This window comes from Phaenicophaeus curvirostris, chromosome 12 (genome assembly GCF_032191515.1).
Source record: "Phaenicophaeus curvirostris isolate KB17595 chromosome 12, BPBGC_Pcur_1.0, whole genome shotgun sequence".
In the NCBI taxonomy this organism is placed as follows: Eukaryota; Metazoa; Chordata; class Aves; order Cuculiformes; family Cuculidae; genus Phaenicophaeus; species Phaenicophaeus curvirostris.
In genome coordinates this window covers 13,214,018-13,237,797 of record NC_091403.1, presented here as the reverse complement: position 1 = coordinate 13,237,797, position 23,780 = coordinate 13,214,018, and the positions used below count along the sequence as shown (strand labels likewise).

General features: G+C 37.4%; 1 protein-coding gene across 2 annotated transcripts in view; it reads right to left on the bottom strand.

Annotated features, from left to right (window-relative positions):
* Window positions 1-799: 799 nt before the first annotated feature.
* LRRC28 (leucine rich repeat containing 28) overlaps window positions 800-23,780 on the bottom strand; it is a 49,843-nt gene continuing 26,862 nt past the window's right edge. Inside the window, exons 6-10 of one of the 2 annotated variants that reach the window (XM_069867153.1) lie at window positions 17,734-17,940; window positions 11,373-11,475; window positions 7,636-7,811; window positions 4,983-5,142; window positions 800-2,091 (exon numbers count right to left, since the gene is read on the bottom strand). In XM_069867153.1, the coding sequence (XP_069723254.1) occupies window positions 2,019-2,091; window positions 4,983-5,142; window positions 7,636-7,811; window positions 11,373-11,475; window positions 17,734-17,940 (719 nt within the window). In that variant the 3' untranslated portion in view covers window positions 800-2,018. The remainder of the gene's footprint in view (window positions 2,092-4,982; window positions 5,143-7,635; window positions 7,812-11,372; window positions 11,476-17,733; window positions 17,941-23,780) is intronic. The other variant, XM_069867154.1, reaches the window with a different exon arrangement.

The window sequence follows — 23,780 nt, the reverse complement described above, 5'->3', positions numbered from 1 at the left end:
AGCTATACAGGCAATTTACATCCTCAGCTGAGTGGTAATAAAGGAAAAGGAAAAGATCCATTTTGCTGCTTCAGCAGGAAACCCTGCTGGGTGGGAAGGGCTGCTGGGGATACCAACACTGCAACAAATCAGCGAAATGCATCAGAAAACCTTTAGTACATCTGCCTGGACATGGCTCTTTCACCTAGTGCAAAGCAGATTTAATAAACGGGGTTTGTTTCAGAAAGTTTCACAATTCTTAAACAGTAGATGATACTTGCATTCCTGAAGGATTAAGTTCTACATTTCTTAATGCCAATTTAACTCTCTAAAACCAACCTAATAAAACCAGCAAAGCTTTTACAAGTAACATGCACAACCTAAAAACTCTACCCTCAAAAACTGCCTTTTTGGTACTCCTAAGCTCTTAAGATACTCTATTTATTGAAGAGATGCCAGGAATCCAGCAGCAGGAACAAATGCTTCTTTGGCAAAAGGAAAACATTTCAACGCCTCCTCCCTTCAAAGTATGCACACCTCACCACAACATATGCTAATATACTACCAAAGAAATGTCTTTATCTTGCCATTTTTATAACAGTTTCATTCGTATCTATTTCAGCTTGTAACTAACTACCACAGAGTAGCACGCTGCGCTAAATCAACATGTAGTTTACACCTAAGAAATAGAAAATTAAAATAGGAACACGTTATATTAAAATACATACATATATTTTCCAAAACAAGTCAAGAGGGTCTAATTTTGTATAAATTGTTTCAGTGTAAAATTAGAATTTTAAGTCATGCAGACATTCTGGGCCTTCTTTCCATCCTTTGTCCTTTATTTAAAATCAACAAGATCCAACAAAAAAGGATTCCCACAAATACGATTGTAAGGGAAAATCCGTGCTAAATTTACCATTAATGTACAAAAGAAAAAAGAAACTACAGCCCTTTTTTTTAAGATATCTATGTGTGCATATACACCTATACATGGACATACACATCCCTCCCCCTCCCAGAATTCCAGCCCTCTCCGAGTTTAACACACTCCACTGACACACTTCCACAAATCAGCCAAATGTTCAGTCTAGAAAAGGATGAAGATCAACTCTTTGCAGATCTATAGTCTGCAACACTATAAATATAATATAGATAAATATTGACAATCATATTACTATTTTTTTCAAGAGAAATTTGTACTTAAATTGTCTTCCTCCTGAAGAACTCAAAGAAGCAAGAGGGTAAGCGTTTTTAGCAATCAAAAACTCACGTGATGAAAATAAAGACACCCTCAAACATGCTGGAGTGAGACCACTTCAGTATAGACATCAGTATCAGCCTTCCCTACTGAAATAGGATCTTTAGTCTCCAGACATATCCCAGTTACTTCAGTTAAATCACTGCAGCTTCTAATGATACCAGAAAGAAAGATCTGCTTTTAATATGTGGATTTAAATAGCATAGTTGACTGTGAAAGTCTTGGTATATAACTGGGATAACTCTGCTGGGGAAAAGTATTATGAGAGAAAATAAAGCTTAATTCTATGGGAAAGTCACTGGGATCAAGGGTTTCTGGAGGCTTAGATCTATAAATCTGAATCCAGATGTAGGGTTGATGAGGATTTGGGGGTGAATAAGTGACAACTGGCTCATCATAACTGGACCTTCCCCCCCCCCCCCCTTTTAGAGGAATGAAAACTGCCTCAAAATAATGCAATGGGTCAATCTGAAGACAGCCACATTTGAAAAACACTGGAAATCTTGACGTCAGAGCTTGTGCATTTGTTTGGTTTGTATGCTGTCTTGGAGGAGAGAGAAGTTAATATTTTTAAAAGCTTGGTATTTACACTTCCGAAAAGTTTCTGCAGTTCATCCAAATTCGATAGGGCAGGATTTAAGTGCCTCTTAGCGTTCCCGACGGGGCACTTCTCCTGCTTTGGCACAGGCGCGCGCACACAGTATTCCAAGTACCAATGGGATACAAGGTCTAATGCAGCTTTAAACTGGCAGCACTCCTGAGTAGCTTTAAATGTTTATCAACTCAGTAGGTCAAAAGTCTGCAGACACTGGGTGGAGCAGCAGTATGCCACAAAACTAACAGTTGTCCTCCTAGAAAAGAAAAAAAGAGGGGGTGGGGGGGAACAGTTGTCAGTAAAGATTAAAGTTCCTGGCCCGGTTCCACAGCAGACAATATGCTGGTAACACACAGGATTAGCCAATCTTGACACTTAAGAAAAAGATGGTTCATTTGCTGTATGTGAATGCCTGATACAAAGGCAGGGAAACACTGCAGGGGTTTTCAAAAACCTTCCTGGTTTCTTACGTATTCAGTTTAATGCAGCAGCATGTGGTTTTTCTTTCTGCGGAGGGTGTGGCTGAGTGTTACAGCCAGGAGGTTTAACAGCGAAAAGGAAAATAGCTGGGTAATTCTCTGCTTCAGCTTTGCTCCTGTGTTTCTGAAATTACTGCATGTAGGCATGAAATACCTGAAGCACAGCGTCCTTTGATTCCACTGAGTGAACAAACTGGGCCCCTATCTTCAGAGAGGACAACTGACAGGCAGCGTTGTCGCATTCTGCCAGGTATTACAGCAGGGGTGGCAGCATGAAAGCGTGACACTGCCCTGACTGTGCTCACTGTGACCCTTCTCCTGCCCCCATGCTGGCAGGGACCTAGATATCTGCTTGAAAAATGTTAAGATCTGTTTTTTACTAACCCAGAAATCACACTTTACCCAGCACTCATGCCATCTGTGCTTTTTCAGATACAGAAATCCAGTTCAACACTTAACCATCCTTTCCTATAACAAGATACAGAATGTGATACAGACAGAAGTTACTGGAATAGATGTGGCATGTGCTAATTAGTGCTGTTGAAATGTTCAGGATTCCTGCCCTGTGTGTTTTCATGGCCACTGTAAGCTCTTTAGAACAGAAATCCCATCCTTTGGATCTTCCTAAACCGGCTATCGCATCTCTACAATTCCACATAATCTTACTATGTCAAGTGCACAAGTTACAGAGATAAGGATGATGGGCTACCCTGTTTAGATCTCATTTTCTGTAGATTTGCATCAAATGTTGGCTACTTAAGCTTGTATTCATTACAGCATTTTGTAGAACACAGTACATTCTTGTCTAAGGGAGGGTGTGATAACCATTTTTTAAACAAGTAAAGAATTTCAGAAAAATTTGAGAACGTTAATATAGTGTGCTTGCAAAAAATAGCCTTAAAATAAGTTTTTTTTGAGTCATAACTTCAATAATTGCTAAAGGTGTCTACTTATATGTCTATCATCTCATAACTAAGTTCTAGAATAAGCAATGCTTAGCAATTAATTAGAAAGTAGGCGGCTCTAGTCCAAACTCTCCCATTGTTGGATTATTTAAGATAATATAAGGATTTAGTGACCAGCAAGTAGTTTTGCATCACTCCCTTAAAGCTTCACACTGTTCTAATGGAGCTCAATGCTTGCAAGCAATTCTATAAAGCACAACGTCTTATGCCACCCTGAACATAACAACAGTAATGTGGAAGCAATTTATTTTACTCAATATGAAATACATTGAATTGCAACGTATGACTGGACTGTAACAGAATGTCAAGTTCGAGTATGCAATCTCTACAATCAGATCTTTCTAAGAAAGATGATTTTTTCCAAAACAGGATTCATGCAGTCATTTGGCTGCTGTCCAGATCTGGCATACCTAAGTTGTTTTCATTTCATAAATTGGAATTGCTTACAAATCAGATACCCCTGATGCCACAAACTCACAGGAAAATAATCTGTGATACAGCTATGGAAAATAGGTACCATCAATGTAAATCATCAGTTAGTGTCTTGATTTTTCTTAAAGATATTCCTATTGAAAAGTAGTTTCTTATTTTTGTGGAAGATAACTATCAAATCAATGGATGTCAGCAGGACAAGAACCAAGTGGCATTCTTATGCATTGTATATACCAACAAGTAACTTCAGAAACATTCTTTTTTAAAGCAACTTTCTTTTCTGATCCCCACGTTTAAGCAGATGCTTTATTGCTAATGGCTTGACAGAAAGTCTAAGAAGAACCTGATCTCCTGTTTGCTTAACTCCAAGTGACTTTTCTTTAAACCTTCTTTACTAGGTTTCAAACAGCACTGTAGTTTTATCCAGGTAGAACCAGCTGTAATTTCTTTATAGTTTTTCATTGCAGAAGGCAGATTTGTTGACATTATGGTTCACAGCAGGCTACAGTATCAGCTCCGACTAATAGGGGTTAAGGAAAGAATCACTACAAAATGATCAGTGCTCACCTTAAAGGTATTTTTAATCTTTATCTACATGAGGGCAGTATTCCCTGAACCATATCCCAGTTTTGAGTCCCTTCTATAACTGTACTATCCAGCAAATCTGAAAGTCTGTGTAGGCTCGTTTAGTTAAGTTGTGAATCCTGCAGATGCACAACTGCTATAACCATAAAAACAGATATATTTTTAAAAAGATGCATTGCTACAAAATGCATGTTACAGTGCAAGAGTATTTCCTCAGCATATCTCGAGTTAATTATTGTGAAAAGAAAAACAACTTCATTTTCCCACAGAATATTTTAATTAAACTCTAGGTTTAGTGCTTTTTTCTGCCATTAATCCTACAGCATTTTTATTTGCTGGTGAAATTGAGACCATCAGGGGAAGTGTTGGTGTTAGGCAGTACTTCCTTCCTGAGGCACAGAAGTGCCGTGCATGTGCTGCACTGCCACAATCCTGTCATATCAAACCCTTTCACTACCTTACAGCCGTCTGAAACAGGGAAGTGTGACAGCCCTTGTTGAAGTCTAACAGCAGTGTGCTGCTTGTCTGGTAAATAAAAGATTTGTCAACTTTCATACGCAATCATAGGACAGGGGCTTTAGATCTGAAAGGTTGCTAAGTAAAAAGAAACCCTTAAGTATATCCTTTGTTCCATAAGGTGTTTTTCTTCCTAAATGAAACCCCAGTGTAATTTCCTGTATAATTACCCTTGATGCAATCCTGCCATTGGAGTTTCCCTTAAGGGAAAGAGCTTTGGGTAGACAATGGTAAACATAGGCTGGCTGCAGCGGTGGCAGTGTCCCAAGGGACAGTGCAGCAATTCCAAGAGGCTTTTGGGTAGTGAGATTGGAGTCAGAAAGTTCAAATCTACAGAAGAAAAGAAACAATAAAAGACTTGTAACAAAACAATTGCAGGATAAAGTCAAACTCAACAAATATAATCCAGGAACAATTCAGAAAATCAGCTATCTCACATTCTTAAGACATTGTGGAAAGTAAAGCAAGGTAATGTAGACTACTACAATTAGGGCAAAACACAAGGTGCTTTCCAGGTATAAATTCAAAAAGTTAAATATATGAGTTTAGCATCTGTGAGCATAAGATTAACTAGGCCCAAATACTCAGGTGAAAATATTAGAGTTCAAGCAAATAATAAAATAAAGTAACAGATCATAAAGCATTTCTAGAGCCAAGGATAATCTACACAGTTGTTTAGTAAGTAATAACAATACAAAATTCTCAAAATGACATCAGTAGTATTCTACCAAAATATTTCAGCAACCAATCCAGTAGGATCACTAAAAACACTAAAATGCCCAAACTCCAACATCAGCTAGAAGAGATCTGAAATATTTAAGATTCTTGAAATATTGTCCAATCCACCATAATTCCCAAAGGTCCAACCAAAGAGACCACTCTAAAAAGATGAATACATTCAAAATCTCTTAAGTGTGCCTCCATAGCTTAAAAGATACCATCATTTTCACCAAAAGCGAAAGAGCAATCATTTTCTCAGGCTTGGCCCAAGCCACATACTGTTTCATAAATTAAAACCAACATGCTAATCTCTATCAAGAAAATGAGAAACAGCCAAGACAGGTGAATGAGTTTAGGTGCTGAGTAATCAAGATAAGGTGCAGTATGTGATAAATCAGTTTTGTGATATTGCACTAGTTTCAGCTTTCAAACACAGTAAGGTTTAACCCCATAAACAATGTACAACAAACATGATTAGTAGTACAACTGTGTCAGAAAGAAAAGGTCACATTCTGTAGCCAAGTGAAGATTGAGGAAAAGTAGCCCAGTGGCTTCTGTCACACTTACCTAGGAGTAGTTAAGTACTTAACAGCACCCTTGAAACTGCAATTTAGGCAATCAGTGATAGATTCAATCTGCTACTTTAATCTACGTGCCATCTGCTTCCCCAACAAATCATTATCTTAGACCTGCTTAAACTATGCATTACTCCTGCTTCACTGCAACGGGAGTGTCACCAGTGGTAAGGCAGGTAGTCTTTAATGAGGTCACTTAGAATGTGTGTGTGTGTGTGTAAGTATACTTAAATATATATAAATACTACATGGTGCAGTGTAGCAAGCTAGTAGTAGGCAATACAATAAAAAAATTTTTTAGGTTCTGCACTTTGGCTGCAACTAGGTATCATCCTCACAGCCCTGTATAAACCAGCTACAAACCATGTCTGAAACTGATTTTGCAATGCTGTCTTGCTGTTCCTGAACTAGCTTCCTCAGCATCCCTATTCACACAGTCATATTGCAGAAATTATTGTGCAAGTCACTACTGGGTGAGAAAAGGAGTTACTGATGATTTAAAAAATATTGTAGCTCATGTTCTCAAATGCCTTTTCAAAGACTGCAGTTTTGCAAATCAAAATGAAACAACATCCATCACTGTATTATTTTGGTGCAGCTGACATCCTGATACTAAACCAACTCAAAAAATCCCCTCTCCCCTCCATATGCAGAAATATAAAAACCACACAACTGCAAACTGGTCAATGAATATGTTCTCTCTCAAAGCAACGCTGTTCCTATACACACAGGCTTACACCCTACCCCCCAAGATGAAGCTTCTTCCCTTTAGTCTACTTGCTGCAGAGCTCCTCACGTGCTTTTCCTGGCAAAGCAGTAATTCAGCAGGTACGATCTCCTCCAGTGGCCATGGTACAAGTGACCCTTATCATGACCTCCAATCTTCCCATTGTAACTCTCTACCCTTCTGGTTTAATCTCTAAAGCTGATGAATTCCCAAGATGCTGTGAATCGAGGAGATTCACAATAGATTTAAATCTGACAAAATCTGAATCTGCAGGTTATCATCAGATATTGCTAACTCATGTGACTGCATGATGCATAACCAGATCAGCCAAGGGCCACTTTACAGCAAATAGTCTGAATTGGGGCAGAACTAAAACAGCTCAGCTGTCACGTTGTACTGAAATGGCCAAGGGCTGCTAGCATTTCTTTTGCCTTATGTATAACAAGTCTGCCAGTTTAGGAGTGTGCTGCCTGGCAAGAAGCTGCATTGTTGGCCGATGCATCTCATCTTGCCTCAGGAACTGTACTTCTCATCTCCTATTTCCATTAAAGAGTTTCTCCTGCAAAAAACTTCCTTCTTTATACAGTCCTCAAGAAAGAAAGCATTTGTAAGGATCACTCGACCTTAGAAATAGTCTTTGGATATCTGTTTTTTTATATTGGGCATTTTCATTCTAACACAGCATTTCAAACATAATTTGATTAAATAAATTAATCCTTTTCCAGTTTTGAAATGTTCCTATCACTGCCAGAAAAGCACTTTCACTCCCTCTGTAATCTGAAGAATGTAGAAATTGCATACCTTTTAAAAACTTGCAGTAGGTGTTATAGAGGGTCCTCATGGCCAGTTCTTGCAAAGGCAGCACATGATCTGTTTCTGTCCCTATAGATTTCACCTCTGCAGGCAGGAACACCGTTAACTGGCCCGATGAGAAAGAGAGTAGTTTCACCTCTGAAACTTGAATTGGCAAACCACAACTAGAAGGACATGAAAAAATAATAATAGTAAAAGTAACTTTATGGGGAAACCCAGATGGCCAACCCAAAGCATGCCTGATCCTGTTTGGTGCAGCACCCTTCAAGGATTCCTTGCAGAGTGCAATACTTGTCAACCCATTTTCTATAGATTCCCCACCTTCTGCAACGTGCTAGTCATGGGACATCTGGAGGTTTTATCAAATAACATTCAAAAGCTGAAGAAATGAGAACACAATCCCAAGGAGCTGAACAAAGTGCACTGCATGTCCCTTACTTTGCCAACACACTAATCTCTTTTAGTCTTTGAATGCCGTTATTACTAAATATTTTGCATAAGGGAGCAGTTTCATACCTAAAAGTTGGCTTCCCTTGTCTTGGACCAACTAGCTGAGAACAGTAATGGATTTATCAATTATTATAAGTGAGGCAAACTACAACCACCAAAACCATACCATGTAAGTGCCACTGGATGATTCTGTACCATACCCTTCCCCATCCACGGAGTTCCCTTGGAGGGTGTAAGGGGTGGGTGAAGGGAAAAGAGAGAGAACAGCCTAAGCTGCAGTGGGAAGATACCCCATTAAGTCTACTAGCATTGTCCTTCCCAAATCACATAAGGAAAAGGAAGGTTACTGGGATCCAAGGAGAGAAACGTAGCTTGTAGTAAAAATAATACCTCTTTACATGATCCCTGTTGCAAGCTATCATACCAAAGAGACACGCATAGGAAAATTCTACTAAGAGGTTAGGGAAGTCAACATGGGAATTGGAATTGTTTATGACAACTTAAATTTGAAGCCAAGAGCAACTTGTTAGGGCTAGTCCTAACAAATGGAACAGAAACACAAATCTGTCAGCCTTCCCAGATACAGGACCTAAAACTGAGGTAACTACATTCAACCTGATCAGATGTGAAGGAAATCTCATAGTATTTCTCTGATAACAAAAAAATCATCTCTTCTGATTAAAGGAAAAACAGCCCACAGAAACAAGCAAAAAAGAGCAGCATTAAACAGCAAGTCAATAAGCGTCTTGTTAAATATTTAATACCTTCCCACAAACCATTAATGGGGTTAAAATGTCATTGGGAATTCAGAGATACGATATTCCAACAATCCATTCCCCAGAAATCCATATCTACTGAGTAGCTATCGCAACAAATAAATCTGTAATGTACTTTCAAGCTGATTAACCCCTTGCCAGACTAGCTAGAAGGCACACCTATAAAGTCACTACAGTTCCTGCAGTTCAGAGCTGGGCCATTTGGTCTACTTCATGTAAAGGGTGAGGCTATTAATGCCAGATCACAACACTGAAAAACAAAGTAAAAAAGCAAAAGATATCATCCAGAGGAATAATCTAATAGATATACACTATTAAATCAGGATGGATTATGGAATAAATCTCAACTTGTAAGTAATAATGGGTGCAAGAACAAAGAATTTAAAAAAAATCCTAGACAAAATCCATGGAGGTTAAAAAGTAGAGTAGAGGATAGTCTAACTAGCTGGAAAAAATAAAGCTCCACAAGAACCCTGGTGAATAAATAACTGAGGAAATAAATAACTGATCACCTATTGGCTGCCTTCAACAAGCCTGACAGATACCTAGCTGGAGACTATGAAATCGAATCTGCAAAAGATAAGATCAAAATTTATTTTAAGTACTGAGATCATCACCTCTTACATAAAAGACTTTTTCAGTCAGTCTGACTGCAGGATTCCCAGACAGATATTCATTACTTACACAATGCAATTTATATTCTATTCTCAGGAATCTAGCTTTAAGATAGTAACAGCAGCATGTCAGATTGTATTCTCCAGTGGATGGCCAGACATAGCACTAAAGCCGGGATCTTCCACTCTCGCCTGACCCATTAAAACCTTGCGTTCATTACTAATGCTTTCTTGGAAAGAACACAGAAATTCTTCACATGACCACTGTTACATGATTTTAACATCACTCAGCATATTATCACATAAAACCTTTGGCTTCTTAATGTGCTTTGCTTTTTTTAATGTACTATTCCTATGTTGAAAATGTTCCTTAGGAACACTGTATGATGTTTCAAGATGGTTTCACAACATACATCCATTTGGTCTACAAATACTACTTTGCTTAGTAAAACCAATTTCTTTTTAGCCTGTATTATTAAGGAAAAAAATATAATTTCTTTTTTATTCCACAGAAGCCTTATAAAAATTAATTTACTTGCAACACTTGTAACTTTTTTTGTCTCTTCTAGATTTATACTCTCCAGAGACACAAGCAGCTACCTTCACCAGCAATGCACATGTAATGACAGTAGAAATAATTGCTAAGATCTTCACAAAAGGTCAGCACAAAGATGAAATTATTTTGACTGAGTGCAAAATAAGAACTTATTAAATTCAAACATCAAAAAAACCACCCATACATGGTTGTCCAAAATCACCTGAAATAGGCAGGCCAGTTGGACCAAACTCGCTGGGAAATTTCCTGTATTGTCACAAGCGGTTTTAGTCACAATCAGTACAGTTCTGTTACTTTTAGAGTCAATTTAATATCCGTCTTACAATTTACATTAAGTTCTGAAATACCAAACGCTAGAAATTATTTTTCTTGAAAAACAAAATCAGTAGAAGCTTGAGACTGCACACAGTTCAGCAGAATTATAAACCAACTGCAAGTATTTAAATATCAAGCAGTTGATGTAGGAATATTAGAAAAAACCTTAAAATGCCAAGACTCAGCATCTCACATATTGCAGCAGAGTGCAGGCTGTAGAGAAGGAATTTATATTTAACGCAGGATTTGCTGAGAGTGAGCACACCAGAAATTTATAATTAGATGGTAATGGGGACAATCCTCTTCTGATCAGTTTTACCCCAGTAAGGCTCCATTCATCAGTGGTGCTGATCCTAATTTATGCTCGTGTCAGTGCAGAAAGAATTAACTTAGTGTCCTAGTCAGACCACTTTTTTCTCACATCCTAACCACAAACATGAGACAGCCTAGGATATTTTTAAAATGTGCATGTAAAAATATACCTGTCAATCCATAATTACTGGAAAAAGTTACTTATTTTAGTTAGTAGGTACCAAGACCTATAAGAAGCTGATACTGGAATGCAAAACCGAGTGAAGTAGCTGCACGTGACATTCCAAGATACAGTCCATAACTTACAGAAATGTGGGAACTTATAAACTGTACAGATGCTGCAACACATCAAAAAATATTCTATTCAATCTTTAGTTCACAAAATTCTGCAAAGCCTACACATTTGGTCAAATTTTAAATGCACATAGGATTAAGTTTTAAGCTTTACATTATCGTTCCAAGTTCCTTCAGAATACTGCACTGTCTGTCATAGCTTAATACTAAAATATTGAAAGTCAGCAATCAACACAGAAGATATATTACAAAAATAAAACAGGACTGGGAGCTGCAGTAATCCCTTTCAAGTAACATCAGCTCTAATCAAGCACACAAAAAACCCCAGTTGTATCAATACAGGAAGATATTGATGAGAAATTTTACAAGGAACAGGCATGGAAGAGATCTGAATTAATTCATACCTACCCACTGCAACCAATGACTTTATTATACAGATAGGATGGCAGGCCTTTCAGGTGTATATTGTTATCCACGTAAACATATTGTAGCTCCCGAGAACGACCTAAATCTGGGTTTAAAGAACAAGAAACATCAGGGCCAGAGGGAGTGACATTGTGACAGTTATAAGCAAAGTGATTCTCTTTGATTATAAACAAGCTAATCAGAGTCAATGTAAGCAAGCATAAATTCATACTTCTCAGTAGCGATTTTATTATCCATTAGCTGAAAAGCTATTTAGAAAATAGCACTAAAAATATTAAAATAAAATAACCCCCTTTTTAATAGCCCTGAAAATCCCATTATAAATAAAATTTCACATTGACAAATTCCAGTCAGTTTGACGACACAAAGGGACAATTGATCTCAAATCAACAGTGCATACTTCAAGTTTGAAAGGTTAAACCTGCTTTCAGCTCACATCACTGAAATCATAGCCTCACTATTTTCGGTAAAGTGATAAAGACATCAACAAAGACGTGGTCCATCCCACTCTTCCTTTTCTCCAAGAAGAGATCCTTGTTTGAGTACACTAGCCATAACCAAAATGCAACCAGTAATCATTCAGAAACAATTCTGTGTGATGCAGTAAATTACAGAAAACAAGAAAATATACAAGCATTAAGCTGAAGAATATCATACAACAAAAGCTGTGGCTGCAAGTAAATGATCAATGCATCTGTAGGTGTGCTGCTGACATTATTTCTGTTAAAAGATTCATGGCTGTCAGTCAAAAGAAGCAAGTACAGCATGTTGAAGCAATTCCTTCATGGACTATAAACATATTAATGTAACTCCAGATACGAGCAGGGGGGTATGGAATAATTCTATTTTGTTTAGAAAACAGAAGTAGGAAAATGGAGCAAAATTAAAAGAGAACATTTACACTCCCAGGAGTACATAGAAACAAGAGGTTTGCTTATCAGCAAGATTTGGTCAGTGGTAAACTGGCTCCTGTCAAAAGGAGTGAAAATCACGCTAACGCAAGGCTTTTAAAAAGACAAACCAAACAGTCAGCTAAAAAGAACAGTCTAAAAGTTTTTAACTGCCAAGAAAGCTGATGTGTAGGATATTCTGTGCAGCCCATTTCATCTGCAGCTCCTATACCATTTGAGATACCAGGTTAGGAAAAGACACATGCGTTTAATACAACACACAAATGAAGCAAACAATCTTTGAAAGCCTCTCTGCCTGGGAGAGGAGAGCTGCAACACAGACAACACTAAAAAATATCTGTATGCCTCCCAACTTCTTAAACTTCTATGAGTAAGTTGTAGAAACTAAGTAAGATAAACAAGCATCTGGCTGAATCAGCTACATCACAAGATGATATTAATATTGACTGATTATGACTTCCCATCCTTATCAACTGGCAGTTACCTTGGTTGACATAAAGAGAAGGATAAACAGAGAAATTAGCAGAGCTTCTGTCCCTTTTGTAATTGTGGCCAAGAACAGAATAAAAATTAAAACAATTTCCATGGTGTTTCTTTTCAGAAATTGTATTCAGAATAACAATCTCTTCTAATTCCCTACTATGTCCATAAGTAATGCAATCCCTTCTTTATTATTGAATAATTTTATTATACACAAGAGCTCTGGACACCACTTAGGGCAGACAAAACAAACAGTATTTTCAGTGGTTCTTAAAACATACTGAAAATCTTCATCTGTTGCCCACAGCTCCAAGTGCCAGAAACCTTAAAAAAAAAAAGCTCATGCTGAGGAGATTTGGAGTGTCACTCTATCCAACCTTTGATATAAAGGACAAGTGATTATATCAACAGAAAATTAGTAGATTCCTTTCTTGAAATAAAAATGTTAACATAGGAATATGGAGTTTCATTTTTTTCTTTTAACAGAGCCCCTTATCCCACAGTCTATGGAGCTTTTGGGGGCAATTATTTGTGCTTTGTTCAAACCAGAGTCCCCGGACATCAGGGGACATATACAACCATCATGTGTTTTTTCTGACCCTGCGCAGAGACGTTCCAGTTCACAGAATTATCTGCTGCATCCATCAACTGTCGTGCTCCAAGAAGCAAGAACAAATATCTCTGCTGACTGATGGGCACTGCTGTGAGATGCTGCTGAGCATTGTTAAGAGCTAACACCTCCTAGAGATGATTTATTTTGGCTCAGTATTGTAGGGCTGGACATAGTTTAGTAAAGTTCTGGGCTATTTTTAGATTAAACAAAACATTCTTATCCTACAATGAATAAAAATATTGCAATGCCGAGGCACTATGACACCATAAAACATGGCAAGACTGGAAAAGAATCAGCCAATAAAATGTAAGGCAGGTAGCACGTGGATGGCAGCCCTAACACATAGAGAATATTGCCTCATGTTGTAGAACCCAATTATACTAAGAAGAACTGAAAACTAGGGGTTGCTTGGGTAGCTTGAATGTGCTACTGTTTAACTTATTAATGTAGAGAATGGAAGAAATATTTTTTGAAGAGGCTCATCTTACTCACTGCTACACAGATGTATGCAAATGGGCTGAAAATCAGGCAAGGCAAAATAAGCCCTAAAGCTGTTCTTTTCATATGCACTGAGGGGGGAGTTAGTCCCATCTCATCTCTTCCCTCTGTCTTTATCTTATGCTATGTTTAGATCCCAAGTTCTGAGTTGTCTGCATTTCCTAGGTAATTAAAGCAAAATTTTGGATGTTAGACAAAATATCTCAGTAGGAAAAATTCAATTCCCAAAGCCAAATAGCCTGTAACTATAAATGTTCCTTTGATATAGTTTCTTTGCATTAAATAACCAAGCATCTTCTAGTGCCCAAAAGATTTTTTTCCAGTTTCAAATGCTGTCCATGAAGTTTAAATTTAAATAAATCATCACTTTAAAAAGCTCTTTGTATCCCACCCACATTAATTTTAATGTCTTATATCAGTCAACAAATATTGTTAAAAGTTCTCTAAGAAACACGCTTCTGAAGAACTCTGTAAAATAAGGAAGCTGTCCATCTATGAAAAGGCTAAAGCTACAAAGACTGTTTTCATGTGGCTTTTGCAAGCACTGTACTGTGTCTAAAACATTTCCACTTTCCTCCTTCCAGGCTCCCAGATCAAAGACCTTTCTCCCAGAAATGACCAAATGCCATCAGTCCTGAACAAACCCCAATTCTATTTTTTTTCCTTTTTTTTTTTTTTTTTTTACTTTTTCTCCCTCTTTCTTTTTTTTTTTTTTTAACCCCAGGCCCCTGGCATATGCATTCCACATGGCTGAAGATAGAACAAAAGCTCTTGTGTGTCTGCACTGATGCTCTTTTAACCATACTGTGAGGGCAAGGACACAAAAGCAGCATATACTAAGGCAGAATAAGACCTTTGTTACTGTGCGGTGATAATTACTAGATCCATTTTCTAAACAAAAAGTGCACATAAACCCTCAATAAAGTGGTATAACGCTGAATACTTGCTGTCATAATATCCCCTGTACTGCCAGTACACTTGAGAATTTATGGTCTATTTTAATTATATTTGTACTTGATTACATAAATAATTTTTATTTTTACAATGTCATCAGAATCCCACTTTTGCTTGCAGTGGAATTTGCTTTTAGCATTGGAACATTTGCTAACAGTAGAATTTTAATTTTCTATCAAAGGAAAAATTATATTGTAAGTAGATTGATATAAAACAATTAGCAGTTCCATCTGCCATTCAAAACCAAAATTCCTGAGACAATTTATTAGGGTAGCAGGAAAGCCAACCTGACAATAACAGGGCTGTCCTGGATGCAGTTTCTGGTTCAACTTACACACATAATTTGAGGGGTTTTTTTAAAGTATGTTTATTAGGGAGGCCTAAAGGCTCAATTCCATGCAATCTTGTTTCTTTGAATATGAACTTGAATATTCAACAGCTGAAAAATTATATTTTTTTAAAATACTGGTATATCTGAGAATTAAGTATATTCTGCAGAACAAACGGTTAATTGATTATTGCTTACCTACCCACTGGAAGCTGGAGTGTGGCAAAAGGTATTTTCATTGTATTTTGTAATACTAATTAATAGTGTCACACTTACTAAATAAGATGCAGGTTCCTGCAAACTTAAAAATAACGTACAGGACAAAAACCTACACAGAACATCTCCAATGATGCCGCTGAAGTACTGTGCTACTGCTGGAATAAATCTTACACCTATCTTACACAGTCTCGGAATAGGAAAGGGCAGATTTCCATTACACTTAACAAGAGGCTCTACTGGCAGCTACAAGGGACACACTTAGATGAAAAAAAGTCGATTCCTTGGCATAGGAGATGTCAACCATCATATGAAAAAAGTAAATCACACTTTAAAAATCATTAAGCAATATGTTCCAAATATATTTCTTGTATCAGGCATATGTCTAATAAAAAAAAAAAAAGAAAAAGCCCATTGTGTCAGGAGATGAATAAAATATCTGCTTTACTACTCAGCTCTCCAACTGAAAAACCTGTTTGACAATTCATGCTTCAATATCACTTGCAGATATTTCTACATTACCTCTCGCTATTATTTAACATCCATTAACAAGTAAAGTGAAGCTGGATGTAAGACGACACAGAAAAACATTAACCAACACACGCACCTAGTAGAAATAATGCTGCAACCATGCTTTAACTTCAGTAATATTCCATGTTTGCCATGCTACAGATTTTTTTGCTTTTCAATGCACTAACTCTTGTCTATATTTCATCACATCCTGACCGCTCTGAAGCCTTCTGATTCTTCAGAGGAAGGATTAAACATTTACATTTATACTGTGCTTCTTTTCCTCTGAACTCTAGGATTTATGATTCAGTTTCATATCCACAGATAGCAAATTATCTCCAAATGTTCACCACTGAGTCACTATTAGGAACTACTGAACAAGGTCAATCGACAGGCTTTGATGTTTCCCGTTATTCTAAAAGTTTCTTTTGAATGTTTTGAATTTGAGTCTAAAAATAAAGAAAAAAGAAGGTGTGTCATTATATTAGAGATTTATTTTCTCCTTTTGAACTTAAAACACTTCAGCAGATCTGTGGCTCATCCAGGTCACAGCTCACTCACAGATAAGCCACTAGTGCTCAAGCAGTGAAAACATTTACCCTTTAATATCTCGCATCTTGTCTTATTTTTGCAAAATTAAAAAGATTCAACTTCCATGTTTCATGAAATACAGTTGGAAATATTTGCCAAAATAGGGGAAACTACTTAGTGTGTTTTAGTTAGTAATGTGGAATCTGGACAATGCATCCTGGAACTCACTTTCTCATATATATAATGACATATATTGGGACATAACTAAAACACTATTTTTGGAGACATTATTTGCCCTTATGTTTGAGTAATATAAATTAAGGTGCAAGGAAAATCAGAAAGACCATAAACTTCTTTAAAGATTAAATTGCTCATACTGAAAAAAATAAGTTAAACCTATACAAGGTAATAAATCTAGAAATTATTATCTTATTTTTAGCCAACTCAATCTTCAGCTTCTTTTCAATGTGACTATCGTAACTTCATCTGCACCTAATTAACACCGAACTCTGACTGCAGTCTAGAAAAAGCATTAATGGCTATTCAAAGGACAGATCTCCACGTGTCTGTGCTTCAGCAGAGATTATTCTGTGGCAGGGCTAAGAAGGAACAAACACTGCTTTTCACAAACAGGTTATACAGTCCACACTTACTGACAACACAACTACTGCCCACAACAAACCAGCACATGCTGACTGCACCTCCTGCTTGTGAAGATCTGCTTCTATGCTTCCAAACTTGAAAGGGCTGAGAGAAAGGCAGACAAATTCTTGCCTGAGCTACTACTGTGGAATTTTTAATGGATGCCCATACACAGAACAAACTAACTTTGCTACATTATGCAGTGCTCACATTTCTAATGATGAAAAATATTTTCTGTGGAGTTACTGGGATTCCATAGGAAGTTTTAAACTATAGCTAAGGAATCTTAGTCAAAGCACCAGATCCAGCAAACAGAAACAGGTCATTACCCAAAGTGGTAGAACTCAGATTACATAGTACTATATTTAAACACAACATTGTTTAAGCCTTTTCCCCCTCAGTTTGCTAAAAATAAAGCAAACTTGATAGCTGACCTATTGCTTTAAAACAGACACGAAACCTTAACCTACATTTTTTGTTTTTTATTAACATGTTTTCCAACAATTTGATGACTGTGACAGCTCCATAAGCAGAGTTTGTAAGGACCAGCATCAATTAAAATAATTTGTTGCATTTTTCTTTTTTTTTTTTGGAGATGGAAAGTTTGTTTTCCTGTCTCTGGTCTGACCAACCCCCACGCCAGTGACAGTGGTGACTCACCAAGTGGCAGAAAGGCCAGGCGGTTTCCAGCCATGGAGAGCTCATTGAGGCTGGGCAGCTGGCACAAGTGGCGGGGCACGTACCACAGGTGGTTCCGGTCTGCAGTCAAGTACTGCAGCGAAAGGCACATATGCAGCCTTTCGGGTAACGTTATCAAACGATTGGTTGAAATGTCCAGCGTTTGCAGTTCCCTCAGGTCTCCAACCTCTGCAACACAAACAGGAAGCATTGAGAATTATTAATATAACAATTTTCACAAACAAGACCACAAAAAATCATCTCATATGGATCCAAAGCAAAAGTCATCAGTTAGCTGTGCTGTTTTTCTCTTCAGATATTGTTCTTTCAAGCCCTATTCAGACCTGACACTTTAGCCAAAACATTTAAATATGAGATCTCTCAAGACAGCAGATTCCTAAATTGTCATTATTATTGCTATAAATATCCAGTTTCCTGGTCTTAAAACAGAACTAGCAACCCCCCCCGGCCTAAAATAAGTAATATCACATAACTTGTTGTTATTGTGTTTTGCATATTCTTATTCATGCAAATTCAAATTAATATATTCTATTTTTAAACGTTTGAGGATGCCATGCTTATATCTACCTTACTTAAGATTTTCTTGCAATGAGACTTAAAATCACTCCTTGCTTAGTGACAGTCTTTCAATAAGCATGATTAGGAACAACAGCTGTTTCCATAATACAATTCAAAAGACCTAGTTTAAATTAGAAAAAAAGATTTTTTAGTAACTTGTATATTGCAGGAAGATATTGCAATAAGTTCTAACTTATGGTTGCAATAATTACAGCTTCTAGAGATTGTCTTTTTTAACATTTTAAGATTTTTGAAAGTACATTTTATGTTTTTCATAGCATTTTATCATTTTTTTATGTGGGTAACAAATGAAGTCCTTAAAAGTCTGCAAGATGTGATCACACAGGCAGCCTCACTTTCTTTGTGTCTGTCCTGTGGGACCAGTATGGACTTCTTTGAGGACTGACTGACAAATATATTAAGCAGCTCTACAGGTTATCTCATTGTTTATTTAGCTACTCTTTTACATTTACTCTAAAAATTGCAAAATTCTATAAATCATTTTCCCAAGCTATGGGCAAACTGTAAACAGTTTTGCTCTGTTTTTAAGCTTACAGCAATGGAAAGAACTCAAGAAGTGCTCAGTGTCCCTGATTCCTACTGCAGTTCTCAGCATTTTGCAGAGCCAGAAGTACTTTGCTCTCGGCTGAATGAAACCAGCTCTCGCATCTGATAGCTGCTAGAAGAAGATTCACTAGAATTTTCTAAACTGAAAACATCAGACAACCTACACAATCCACAATCTGCACAATTTACAGCTCTGTCACCCAGGTTCTTTTAAAAAGATATAAATAGGGTAACACTGTTTAACTTAAAGCTAAACAAAACCTGTTGTGCCCTATAGCTCTTTCTGCAGCAGGAACTATAAAATTCACTCTTCCCTGAGCTCTGAGGTGGCACGTCGTACACTACACGCAAAGAAGAAAACAAAACATCAGGTTCATTTCAAGCTGCCTCCTACACAACGGGCAAAAGAAATGGCAAATCTACAGCTGACCTTGGGAAAAACTGCTATAAATATTACTTTTGAGTCTGAAACCATGAAAATGAAAAACGGGAAGTTATTATTCAGTATTAGAGATTTTCACAAAAGTAATAATTAAACAAAATGTGTGTGTGCATTTAAAAAGAGTTTCTGCCCACTGCAAACAATCCCAGCATTAACTACAGTGAAGAATCATCAACACAGGATAGGCATCCTTTTATAAAATATTTCTGACAGAAGCAGCTGCTATCCACAAATGACCAAATTCTTCAAACCTCTTAGTTTTGATGTCAACAGGAATCATAAACTTTAGTCTACTACAACATTGAAAATGAATGGTAAAAGCAAAATAATCATTCTAAATAGTAAAAGATTACTGTGCAAAAGAACTGAAGTAGGACTCACTTTTAAAGAGTTTTATATTCATGACAAACAAAGCCATATGCTTGAAAACAGTGACAGGAAAAGAGCCACCTACATTCAGCCAAACCACTGACCACATGCAGTCAATAATAGGCCTAGCTATTTTCATGTGCTAACCTTTTCCTCTGCCACTAAAACCAGTTTTCTAATTCAGTTTTGGTCCAAAATCCCATAAATGTTACGGTTGGCAAAGCTGGCAGAGTTTCAAAGGCATTGCTAGAATGATATGTTTCAAATCTAAGAGGAAATAAAAGTATTCTCACTTTATCCTTCATCCAAAAAACACATACTTGCCCAAAACTTCATCCCCTCTACCTTAGTCTTCCAATGGATACCAGATGTAAACATCAACTTTCAACATATAGTGCCATATGTTAAAGAAACACCCACCGCCCCGTGAAGTTAAGAAGTAAACCAAACAACTTGAAGTGCCATCAGATTAAAGATATAATGCCCAGTCTCCCCACCATAGTGTTGAAAGCTCATTTTGAAGAACATGCTCAGGCATTTAGTAATGACGCGAAATTGGTTTCAACCTCATTAAAGCAAAGGAAAAACAATAAAGAGGAATAACACAAAATATAAACAGTCCATTAATAGTTTTTTTAAGCTTTTAGTTACTAAGTACTATAATCCAGGCTTTAAAAATCCTGCAACATTAATACTGAAGGATGCCTTGGCTAAAAACCACAGTGAAAGACTTTCAAATCTCTCTCTCACCATCACCTCATCAAGCGCTAAGACAGATAAAAGGTAGACTTTGGAGATTTCAGGCAAACACAGAAAATAGGGACTTCTCTTCACACACTGCCTTCATCTCCCAAGAATAAGAAAGAGGCAAGCATTGTACTTCACCATTGAAGCACATTGAGGAGTTCCAATTATATTTAAATGAAATTCATAAATTTGTAATTTATAATTTATATTAGCTCTAGGATTAACACTATCAAAATCAACATGGCAGAGCACTGAGCCTCATTTTGATATAAGAAGCCAGAAAAAAATCACTCAGTAGCTTTGCTTAAACGTCTAACTCAGAAAGACCCAAGTCCAAATGTTCCTGTCTCATTTTTTGGACCCAAGCGTTTCAGCCATGTCCACCTGAAGGAATTCACACGTAACTGGGCAACTCTGTGGCATGGCCATATGGTACCAATGTGTTCACGGCGCACAAAGTGGCTGACAGACTATAAATCCACCCACTACCTTACCTCACAGAAACTTCAACACAAGTGCGTATCCAGTCCTGCCTACAGTCTTACAAAGGTGGTTTCAGTGCCACAAAAGTACACATGAATACTTCAGACTGTATTCTAGAGCTGCCTGTGTTTGAGCAATTCATTCATCTTTTTCATCCTTGATGTTAGGAAGATTCAGAAGTGATTACTATGACTCCAAAAAGCAGCCTTTGTGCTCATGGCAATAGTTTTCCCAGCCACTCGGAGAATGGGACAAGTGAAATGGTCATCCTATGCACTTGGGTTTTCAAGAGAAACTGCCAGATGGGATTGTTGCTCAACACAGAAAAAAAACCATCAGCATACCTCGTCTTCTAAAAAAGAAAGTGAAATATTGAAAGAATTTCAGGAGACTTCCAAAATTATTGACCTAAGAAAACTGACTATATTTGTATAAACATCTAACATCAGCCAAAAAAATCCAACCTATTTTTGAGTCAGGTGGCTTAAAGGCCAGTTTTTAAAATTAATTCCCATGGTTTTACACGAGGAAATAAAAACCACCTGGAAGTAAGCAGCCTATACAACATACAGTAATTGCCAAAGGCAATTCAAACTTACTTAAACTTGTGGGGTACAGGCCCCATCAGAAGCATAAGTTAAAGATAACTAACAGTTTTCTTTACATTTCAAGAGCAATCCCACCTTTCCCTGTTGGGCCATAACCCAAAATTTCATAAAAAGATACATGAAACACATACACAGTTGGATTTGTGTGTATGGAAGTTTACTTTAAACCGAACGTTATCCGAGTCTTTCCATCCAAGTGAAGGAAAAAAAAGGGGACAGGAAAGGGCTACAGACCTACCTGCATGAGAATGCACCTCAAAGCAGGTTATTAAGAGAGAGTAGAGAACCTAAAAGGAATGGAAAAAGGGACTGATCAGCAAAGAGTGCTGGCACTTAGAGGTCAGGCTGCAGGATTTAAATGAAAACTGCCAAGAGGCCAAGAAAACGGGAACTTACAAATGAACAAAAGGTTTCTCAACAATAAAGAGCAGGAAATTAAGAACTGGTGTCAACAAGGGGTAGATATGAGGAGGACAGACCAAATACTAAGTTAGCTTTATGCATCATTTTTTCCTGTAAGAATAACACTGTGTATGAGGACAGAGACAGATACCTCATGGGAACAAGGACAAAGCACTGAAAATTACTACATCCATTACTAAAATGAAATGAGGCTACTTAAAAAATTTCCATCCCAGAACAGAGAAAAAAATGGGTTATAAATCAAAATTGCAAACTCAGGAACGAGGCTTTTCAATGAATAGGACATTTTCTGGGATAGCAGCCTGGAGCTGGAGAAGAAATGTAGAACCTGTGTTCAAAAAAGCCCTGTTAACGTGAACTCAGCACTCTTCAGTATCTTAGAACAACTGCTCTGAGGGAAGAGCAACCAAGAGTAATCAATGACAGGAACATAAATAGAAAGCAGATTGAAAATGTAACCTGGATTTTTCCGAGTGCAAATCATGTTACACTGGCTTATCTTTCTTTGATGAAATTTCTCAGCTAATAGCAACATAAGAGTATCACATCTCAATGGCAAATTATTGGGATGGAGAAAACCTAACTGGTAGTGGTGTTCCTCAAGAGTCTACTTTGTTTAGAATTTCCATTTTGTATCTTGGTAAAAAAACACTAGGTTTGCATTTGGTGTCATTTGAAGTACAGGTAACATGGAAGAGAACCAAACTACCATACAGGAAAAAGAGCAAAACTTTTTTGTCTTAAGTGATTCAAGTGGAACAAAAAATGAAAGAAAATAAGCAGGATAAGAAATGTGTTGTCACCCTTCAGTGAAGGAAGAGAGGGACTGGATATTCTTGTTCACTACCTAAGGGCAAGGAGCCACCAAAGAAAATAAATCAATTTCTCTACATAGCCAGCATTTCATTAGAAGCAAGGAAGTATGTGATTTACCTTTGTATTGTAGGCAATAATGATGGTCATGCTATTATCATACACACATTTACATCTAACACCCTGCTACCAAAGGGCTCTAACATGAGGGTGATTTTCTCTCTTGCCTCCCATCCACTCCGCAATCCCAGCATGTCACTATTCCAAGGCTGCACTCTGCACTAAAAGCCTTTGCTACACACCATGGAGTAATGCTTTCCAGCTTGTTGTACCCAGAGGGACACATTCTTACGACTCCTTACAGAATCAAGAACTGTGATGGCTGTGATTGTGAAACACTGGACTTAACATGCCCAGTGATCTCTCTCTGCCCTGGGGTCTAAAAAGTTGGTTACTTCAGAAAAGGAAGGGTGCCAAGAGTGACTACCATACTTCACCCTTGAAATACTGCTTTAATCAACTTCCATGAACCTGAGTACCAGAAGCATTTCTCTATTCGACCTATAAAATCATGCAATAGTGAGCAAAAGGTGTTTCAAGTCTTTCTTTCTTGCAAAGCTTATAACCTGTCCCATTAGAAAAAAATGCAAGTCTATACATGCCTGTGAGTTGGAAATGTGATACTATTATCAGGTTAAAACTGTATTGGACAGGAAACATAAGTTTAATCACCGTGAGTGCGAGGGAAAAGATCTCCTTTAGATCTGCTCTCGGGTGCCTCAGGAGGACTTAATTAGATTTTAAGATGATGGTTAAAACAAATTAAATAGCCTATTAAATACAACATTACATTTACTGTCCTACCACATAGCTCACATTTCATAGCCTGTAAAAATTAAATTTCCTAGCACAAATTGGCCCTTACGACAGACCTGTGCCATCTTCAAACAAGGAAGTTTGACCATAACTGAAAATTGGTATCCTTAGATGTAAGGACA